Source organism: Sus scrofa, chromosome 4, assembly GCF_000003025.6.
Source record: "Sus scrofa isolate TJ Tabasco breed Duroc chromosome 4, Sscrofa11.1, whole genome shotgun sequence".
Lineage (NCBI taxonomy): Eukaryota > Metazoa > Chordata > Mammalia > Artiodactyla > Suidae > Sus > Sus scrofa.
Window position 1 is genome coordinate 10637107 of NC_010446.5, and position 9640 is coordinate 10646746.

Consider the following 9640-nt stretch of genomic DNA (forward strand, 5'->3'; position numbering starts at 1 on the left):
GGAACCATGAAATTATTTTATTAAGATGATCAAAAGTGGAGTTCCTATCATGGCGCTGCTGAAACAAATCCGACTAGGAACCATGAGGTTGCACGTTCGATCCCTGGCCTTGCTCAGTGTGTGTTGCCGTGAGCTGTGGTGTAGGTCACAGATGTGGCTTGGATCCTGCATTGCTGCGGCTGTGGTATAGGCTGGCAGCTTTAGCTCCAATTGGACCCCTAGCCTGGGAACTTCCTTAGGCTGCGAGTGCGGCCCTAAAAACCAAAAAAAAAAAAAGATAATCAAAAGTATTCTGTAAGCATTGACCACCCAAACAAAGGAGATCTATTTAAATGAACAGCAGAATGATTAAGGAATATAACAACAACAAAAATCCCTATAACATCAGCCATAAGCCTATCATAAATCTTAAGTTTATAGGAATTTTTTATTCTGAAGGTTTTTCATTGGTTTTACCAATGTTTATGATATTGTGACTCTTTCCTACCTTTTCCCTGTCTGAGGAGTCCTGTATCCCAGTCAGCCTGAGTTTTCTCCCAAGCCCTTTTCATTCTGATTGATTAGACTTGCAAAGTTAGCAAGTGACGGGAAATCTTTTTTTAGAGTAAGAGGTGATAGAGGTCTTAGGGGTTTGTTTTGTTTCGTTTTGTTTTTTTGCTTTTTAGGGCCGCACCCAAGGCACATGGAGGTTCCAAGGCTAAGGGTGGAATCGGAGCTGCAGCTGCCCGTCTACACCACAGCTCATGGCAATGCTGGATCCTTAACCCACTGAGCAGATACTAGTTTGTTAACCACTGAGCCAGGACGGGAACTCCCTAGGGTTTTTTAGTATTACATATTTCTTTACTCTGTGGAGGGACTATGCTTCAAACATTAATTTAAAAACACAGAGTGTACTTTTGGAGTTCCCATTGTGGCACAGTGATTAACAAATCCGACTAGGAACCATGAGGTTTCAGGTTTGATCCCTGGCCTTGCTCAGTGGGTTAAGGATCCGGTGTTGCCGTGAGCTGTGGTGTAGGTTGCAGACTCAGCTCGGATCCCGAGTTGCTGTGGCTATGGTGTAGGCTGGTGGCTACAACTCTGATTAGACCCCTAGCCTGGGAACCTCCATATGCTGCGGGAGCGGCCCTAGAAAAGGCAAAGACCAAAACAAACAAACAAACAAACAAACAGAGTGTACTTTTATTTTTCAAAGTGTAAAAGTAGTTTGGTGTGAGGCAAAGGAGGGCAGTGGCAGTGAGTGAGGGGGGTTGGAGTCTCCTACACGGTGGCCTGCCTTTGAGGGAAGGGGAAGAAAAGCGCCATGACGCAAGAGCTTCCAGTCCGTTTTTAGTTTTCTTTCCAAATGTATAATAGAAATCAGAAAAGAAATGTTTGTTGCAGAGATAACTCAGCTCTTGAACTATTTTTTATTCATAATGAAACATATTGTGTCTGCTGCTTTTTCACCTGGGAAGTTTTGTGAGGTTAACCAGTATACTTGCTGGTATGTAGTAGTGTTATAATGAGTAACTTTTTAAAACTCACAATTTAAGCTGTAGGTTTACAATGCAGTTTCATGTCTGTGACTTTATTGAATCTCTCTCACATCTCAGTGAGGTACGTGGTGGGTTTGGGGTGCTAGGGGTGGCTTCATCCTGCAGTGGTTACCGTAAGCTCTTGAGAGACTTAAAAATTATATAGCTAATAAATGTTGGAATCTATTTTCAAATTTAGGATTTTATTCTAGAAATCCCATGTACCTGATGCTACATCGTTGAGCCGTAGGTTTACTGTGAGGTTGGACTTTAGTGTGCTTTGGCATCATCTGGATGGAAAGGGAAGAGGCAGGTTCCCAGCTTACCACCTCTGGAGAGTCTTTTCACAGGGTCCTGGGGGGCTCAGGCATCTCATCTTAGAAGCCAGCACCCTGTCTGATGTAGATAATCCTGGTACTTTGAGAAACACTGCTCAAACTAAACCAGCCTAGTCCTGAATAGGCTTCACTCAGGATAAAGATATTGTTAAGAAAGTATTTCGGAATCCCCAGTGCTGTGCTAGTGTTATTACTACCTCTAGAAAGTGCAACACATTTTTTGCTGCATTATTTTCTTTTTTCGTGAATAGCTAATTTATTAGCGATGCTCACTCTGTCATTTTCCTTAGAGCCAAGTTTTAAAGGAGTATAATTGCACACATATATACACTGCTTATTTTGAATGCTTTTCTGTGGCAGTGATACACTACCTCCAAGTTACAGTGTGTGATCATAAGGAAGCAGCGAGTCATGTGTACATGTTATAAGTGAAGAAATGGAACCAGGTGCTTTCAGTATTAGAGGACAAAAGCTAGAGCTATGAATTCAGGTTTATTGCTAGATAATTGTCTTCTTAAGTTTAAGAGTAAAGGTAAATGATAGTTGCTTTTCTGCAATAGAGAAGTCATGTGCACTTGGAAAAGGACTTTGTGGGTTTTGTTTTTAGATGGTTTTGCCTTTTTTTTTTTTTTTTTTTCAGGGCCGCACTCATGGCATATGGAGGTTTCCCAGGCTAGGGGGTCAAATCAGAGCTGCAGCTGCTGGCCTACATACACCACAGCCACGGCAATGTGGGATCCGAGCTGAGTCTGCGACCTTCACCATAGCTCATGGCAACACTGGATTCTTAACCCACTGAGTGAGGCCAGGGATCAAACCTGCATCCTTGTGGATACTAGTTGAGTTCCTAACTGCTGAGCCACAGTCAGAACGTCCCCTTTTCTTGATGAGCGTATGATGATGTGGCATGCCTCTGGATTGGCTCCATCCAAAAGGATGTGAGAAGGGCTGAAGCTCCTGATCATGTCCCGCAGAGGGAGCAAGAGCTCGGGTCTGGGCAGAGGAAAACGCTCACTGCTTATGGACTGGCCTGGCCCCTGCTGAGCAGTAATGATTCACTCTGCATAGACATGTGCTTGTCCATGTTACGTGGCTCTTCCCACTGTCCAGTTGTGTAAGGGAGATGGAAACAGCAGAAATGAAGAGAAGGATGCTGAAAATTCTTATTTCCTGACATCAGTAGGATTATATGTAGCTATATGTACACTCTGTCTGCACTTGGGAAGTAAAGCAGAAAGATCAAGTCTGCTACATCACCTACCACCTAGGGTGAAAATATTCCCTTAGGGAATTTCTTTCAGCCTGGCTGCTTAGCTTCTTGTCTTCCTTCCGCAGATACTCATTGAGCACCTGTTATGTTCCAGGCTGAGGTCTGTTCAATGATATGAGAGCAGTATGGAAGTGACTTAGTAAATTATAGAGAAGATGTATTAGGTACTTGATAAGCATATGTTGTCACTTTACCTCTCCAAAGATTTTACTTAAGCTTAGGTACTTTCTGCAGTTTTTACTTCTATTTGAAATGGACCTAACAAAAATTGAGTTTAAATTTCTTTACATGGAGACACTGTGTGTATTCCTTAATGTTCATAAAACATTTTTCTTTCTCTTTCTCTCTTTTCTTTTTTTAATTGCTGCACCTGTGGCATATGAAGTTCCTGGGCTGGGGATTGAATCCAAGCCACAGCTTCAACCTGTGCTGCAAGTGCAGCAACACTGGATCCTTTAACCCACTGTGCTGGGCCAGGGACCAAACCTGTGCCTCTGCAGCAACCTGAGCTGCTGCAGTTGGATTCTTAACCCACTGTGCCACAACAGGAACTCCAAAGAGACACTTAAATACTGTATGAGGAATGCTTGTAAGCCAAATTAACTGATCAGCATTAAAGTTCTTTCTGAATTATCTCGGTAATGTATCCCACATTCAGGCATTGAGCATCTATCTCCATTACTCCTAATCTGGTCCATGCCTTGGTCACGGGCTCCCTGGTTGGTCCCTCTGCTGCTTCTTCTCCCTTAACAGCCAGAGTGGAATCACATATCGCTCCCCTGCTCAACATCCTCCACTGGCTTTTGTTGCCCTCAAATTAATCTCCAAATTCTGCACTCTGGCCTGTCTCTAGGATCTGGTCTCTAAGGCCCCGGCCAGTACTTTTCTCCTTTGCTCCTGATACCCCGTCTGTAGTTTTAGTGTATTATTATTCTCTTGCTGATAGGTTGTAAACTCCTAGAACAGTGCCTGACACATATTAGGCCTGCTTATTGAATTTCTGCTATTAAAAAGAATCCTATATGGAGTTCCCGTCGTGGCTCGGTGGTTAACGAATCCGACTAGGAACCTGAGGTTTCAAGTTCAGTCCCTGGCCTTGCTCAGTGGGTTAAGGATCCGGCATTGCCCTGAGCTGTGGTGTAGGTCGCAGACGTGGTTCGGATCCCGCGTTGCTGTGGCTCTGGTGTAGGCCAGCGGATACAGCTCCGATTCGACCCCTAGCCTGGGAACCTCCATATGCGGCGGGAGCGGCCCAAGAAGTGGCAAAAAGACAAAATAATAATAATAAAATAAATAAAAAGAATCCTATGGTGCATCTTCTTATAAAATAATTTCACTCTTAGTGATTCTTTTTTAGGTTCTTAATTTGCATTTACATACTTATAACAACAACAACAAAAAGGGAGTTCCCGTCATAGCTCAGGGGAAACGAATCCAGCTAGGATCAATGAGGATGTGGATTTGATCTCTGACCTTGCTCATTGAGTTGAGATCCGGCCTTGCTGTGAGCTTGGTGTAGGTTGCAGGCGAGACTCGGATCCCGAATTGCCATGGCTGTGGTGTAGGCCGGCAGCTGCAGCTCTGATTCGACCCCTAGCCTGGGAACTTCCATATGCCATGAGTGTGGCGCTAAAAAGCCAAAAAATATGTGCACACACACACACACACACACATACACCTACTTATAACAAAACACGTTTGCCTGGAACTAAGGTACTTAGGGAGTTGAAACATTTTGGGATATGAAAGAACTGTAGCAGTTGAACTGTCTTTGAATACAGAATAGAACAGGGGTTGTAAAGAGCCAGAGAACAGGCAAAAATTTAGGTTTCGTAGGCCACGTGGTCTGTCACAGCTATTCAGCTCTGCTGTTGTAGCAAGGAGGTAACCATAGACAATGTTCAAATGACTCCGTATGGCTCTGTTCCAGTAAAACATTACATATAAACACTGAAATTTGAATTTCATATAATTTCCACATTAACATGAAATACTGTTTTGTTTTGTTTTTTTACTTTTTTTCCCAACCATTTAAAAATGTAAAATAATGTTTAGCTCACAAGCCATACAAAAATAGGTGGTGGGTTGTTTGATCCACAGGCTATAATTTGCCAACCTGATAGAGGGCAACAATTATTTTCCTCTGAGTGGGAAGTTACAGCTAATTGTTTACTTTACAGTTTAACCAGAGCATTTTAGTAGGTAGTTCTATAGTTAAACTGCCGTTAACTATTCTGTTTAAAAGTGGGGGCATAAGCTGGCAGGACCTGGACAGGGTTAAAGCTGGAATGAAAAGGCCTGATTTTGTGAGAGGAGGTTGCCTGGCCAGTTGCTTCCTTACCATAATGATAGAACCTGATTCGGGTTATGTTTGTTTTTTAACTCCCTAAAACTGATGTTTTTTCCACTTTCAGGTACACAACAAAACATTTGAATGATGAGACTACCTCCAAGCAGATTAAATCCATGCTGCAATAACAGTTCTGGGCTAAGCACCTGCTGTAGACAGAAGACAGTATTCTGCAGTGACTGAGAATGCACAGTTTTTAGTGATTGCAATTACGATCTCATTTACTCTTGCTTTTTCTTTCTTTCCTCTGTTCCTCTTCCCTCTTTTTTAATCATGTTCTTGTTCTTAAGACTTCTTTTCTGTGCCAAAATCAGTAAAGTTATACTCTGAAGGGATCTTCTCCTTTCAAACAGGCCATCTAAGGCAGCTAATTACGCATTGCATTGGGATCTCTACTGAGAAAACTTCTGTGACTTGAACTAAATATTTTTAAATGTGGATTTTTTTTGAAAACTAATATTTAATATTGCTTCTCCTGCATGGCGAAACTGCCTATTCTGCTATTTAAAAACCCTCAATGGCTTTATTTTCTACTGCCGCTTTTTTCATGTGCAGCCAAAATGAAAAAAGTTTAAATTAACTGTGTTGTACAAATGGTACCCAACACAAACTTTTTTTAAAATTAGTAAGACTTTTGTTTAAAGTTTTAAGTTTGCATTTTGACTTTTTTTGTAAGGATGTATGTTGTGTGTTTAACCTTTATTAACTAACGTTAAAAACTGTGATGTGTGCGTAGAATATTACGTATGCATGTTCATGTTTAAAGAATGGCTGTTGATGATAAAATAAAAATCAGCTTTCATTTTTCTAAGTGTGGCTTGGTTTACCAGTGCTTCTAGAGCTTTCCCCGTGTATGTTTTATAGAGTGTATATACACACACTGCATTATTTTCCCTTCTTTGAGGAGAGAGCTGGGTGTTTTCTTTTTTCTCTTTTGGCTTTTTAGGGCTGCACCTGCAGCATGTGGAAGTTCCCAGGCCAGGGGTCCAATTGGAGCTACAGCTCACGGCAACGCAGGGTCCCCAACCCACCGAGGGAGGCCGGGGATTGCATCTGAGTCCTCATGGATGCTGGTCAGGTTTGTTAACCGTTGAGCCATGTCAGGAACTCCTTTTCTTTCTTTTATTTTAGTTGCTTTTAAATCTTGCGAAGTGCAGTAAGACTAGTGATCTTGTTTATTACTTGGCTTTTATTCTTGATTTACTCTTGTATGGATATAGTAACAGAAGAAAAACTACACTCTGCTTGATGGGCAGATCCCAGGAGTGAGAAACTAGCAACTTGATACAAAGAGTTAGGAGAAAAGAACAGTCCTTAATACGGGGAGGAGAGTGAGTATAAGAAGTCCTTCCCAGGAGAAATGGAAGGCCATGATGTCACTAGTGGTAGGAAACTGACATGCTTAGGATTTTGTGAATATAAAACCTAAATCATGAAATCTGAATGTCCTGATTGGGAGATTGTCTAGTCCAGCCGTGCTGGTTTAATACGAGTATCTGACCTGTAATACAGTCAGGGGTTAACTATGGGGGAAAATCCATCAGAACCTGGCTTAGTGCCCTCTTGGTGGAAGCCCTGCCGACCTCTCTGGCCTCTGTCTCGCTCTCCGACTCCATACTCTACTCCTTGCCAGGCTCAGCTGCCTGCTCCTCAGGCAGTTTCCTGCGTGTCACACTTCAGGACCGGCTCTGGCTGGGCCCTGAGCTGTCATTCCCTTCCTCACATCCATCCCACATGTGGCAGCTCTTATCTCTCAAGGACCAGCTTGTGTCATCTCCTTGATGAAGCCTTTGGGATAACTTGAGCCACCTCCTTCTAGCCACCTTCTAATAAGAGGGTCGTAATGGGTTAAATAGTTCCCCCTGCAAAGCCGTGTGCCCTGGCACCTGGAAACGTGACCTCATTTGGAAAAAGGGTATTTGCAGCTGAAATTAAGTCAAGGATCTGGAGATAAGATCGTCCTGGATTACATGGGGCCCTAAACTCAATATGGGAAAAGAAGGGAAAGCAGACACAGCAGAGGGCCGTGTGAAGATGGAGGCGCTATTGGACAAGGAGCCAAGGGTTGCTGGCGGCACCGGAAGCTGGGGACAGGCACAGAACATTCTCCCTCAGAGCCTCCTGGAGGCAGCAACCCCACCAACACCTTGGTCTCAGACTTAAAGCTAACAGGACTGTGAGGATAAATTTTTGTTCTAAGCCCCAGTTTGGGGTGGTTTGTCCAGTGCTCTAAAAATCTAATTACAAGTATGTCATCCAACACCTCGGCTGTTGGCACTGGATCTCTTTTCCAATACCATGTGAACTTGAGAGAGGAGCCATGACTGAGGCTCAGTGTCGCAAGGATCTTGCCTGGTACCTGAATTTAAATGGGTGCCAGTGCGAATGTTTGAACAGAGTGAAGGAATGTAAGTTGAAGGAGACAGAGCAACACTGATGCCACCTTTGTAGGTACCATAGCTCGCGATCTGCACTTTGGAGCCTAAGTGGAAAGATCTCCCCGCCTCTGATCGGGGCTTAGCAAACTCGTCTGTGAGCCAGGCCTCCCGCCACCTGTTTTGTACAGCCTGTGGATTAAGAACAGTTTTTGCATTTTTCAAAGGTTGTCAAAAGTCAAGATAATATTTTGTAGCATGTGTAAAATACATGAAATTGAAGTTTCAGTGACCATAAATAAAATTTTATTGGAACACAGCCTCACTCATTTGTTTATTATTTTTGGCTACTTTTTGCACTAGAGCAGCAGAATGGAATTCTTGTGACAGTGGCCATATGGTCCTCAGAGGCTAAAATATTTACTATCTGGCCCTTTCCAGAAAGAATTTACTGATCTCTAGTTACTAGAGCAGCTTCTTTGAGAACCACAGTGCTGCAGTGTGATACAAGGAGCCATCTCTGCTGCAGGAAATGGAGTTAATTAGGTCTAATATTTGTCATTCAAAGAGCCAAAGAGAATCGCCTCCCAGACCTGATCTATTCATGTCTGTCCTCAGAACAGATGGTGAGGCTGGCCATGGGCTCATCAGGAAAGAGGATCGAGCATCCTTGTTCCTGGTGGCGTGGGGGGTGGGGGATGCTCCTCCAGGGGGCACTTGGCAGTGACAGGCTGCAAGAGGGGCAGGGTGTGGAGGGTGGACCTCAGGACAGTCCCTGTGGAGGAAAGAGTTCCCTGTGCAAGTTCTGGTCCCCTTCCTGCCCTTCATTGACTTCATGACTTCCCTGGGCCCCCTTTTCCCCATTTGTAAATCTCCATGGTCCCACCTCAGACCTGGATATAGCTGCTAAGGTAACACTGGCTTCCAGGATGTGCCCCCACAAGCTTCTGTAAAGTCCCGAGAAAGGAGAGCCGCTCAGGATGGCCAAAGGTGCCTATGCATAGAGAATGGGCGTCCTTCAGACCCCCACACCACGAGGCAGCCCAGATGCCAGATCTGCTGCTGGCCCCAAGTGCACAGCTCTTGGGGTGCCTGACTCAGATTTCGGACAAGGATCATCCTGTGAGCATTGATGGGTAGACGCTCCAAGGGCCCTGCAAAGGGAGGAAACCACTGTATGTAAGCGTGCTATTCAAAGGGCACAAACACCGGCGCCAAAACACTGTTACCCCTGTTTTACAGATGGGGAAATGTGCTCAGAGAGGTTAAGAAATGCCCACGGAAGTTCCTGTCGTGGCGCAGTGGTTAACGAATCCGACTAGGAACCATGAGGTTGCGGGTTCGGTCCCTGTCGTTACTCAGTGGGTTAACGATCCGGCGTTGCCGTGAGCTGTGGTGTAGGCTGCAGACACGGCTCGGATCCTGCGTTGCTGTGGCCCTGGTGTAGGCCGGCGGCTACAGCTCTGATTGGACCCCTAGCCTGGGAACCTCCATATGTCGTGGGAGCGGCCCAAGAAATAGCAAAAAAAGACAAAAAAGAAAAAAAAAATGCCCACGGTCACAAAGCTACAGCCAGAGCCACCGTTCAGTCTAAATCTACTGGTTTCAGAACCCGCGCTCTGTTACATTATTTTTCTCCATCTTTAATGATGATGATAGAACCCTCATTTTCTAGGACTAGTTTAATTAGATTGTTGGTTCCAATTATGACCACCTCTAATTTCAGGCAAAATTACTTTTCAAGAAAGTTGAACTTAAAAACGTATGTGTTATGGAACAGCATTTAT

The 9640-nt window shown here is 44.1% G+C and overlaps 1 protein-coding gene across 24 annotated transcripts in view; it reads left to right on the plus strand.

The window, feature by feature from the left end:
* Positions 1–6289, plus strand: part of FAM49B (family with sequence similarity 49 member B) — a 167259-nt gene extending 160970 nt beyond the window's left edge. For all 24 annotated transcript variants that reach the window (XM_021088605.1, XM_021088623.1, XM_021088609.1 and 21 more), the window contains 1 exon segment: positions 5543–6289. In XM_021088605.1, the coding sequence (XP_020944264.1) occupies positions 5543–5606 (64 nt within the window). In that variant the 3' untranslated portion in view covers positions 5607–6289.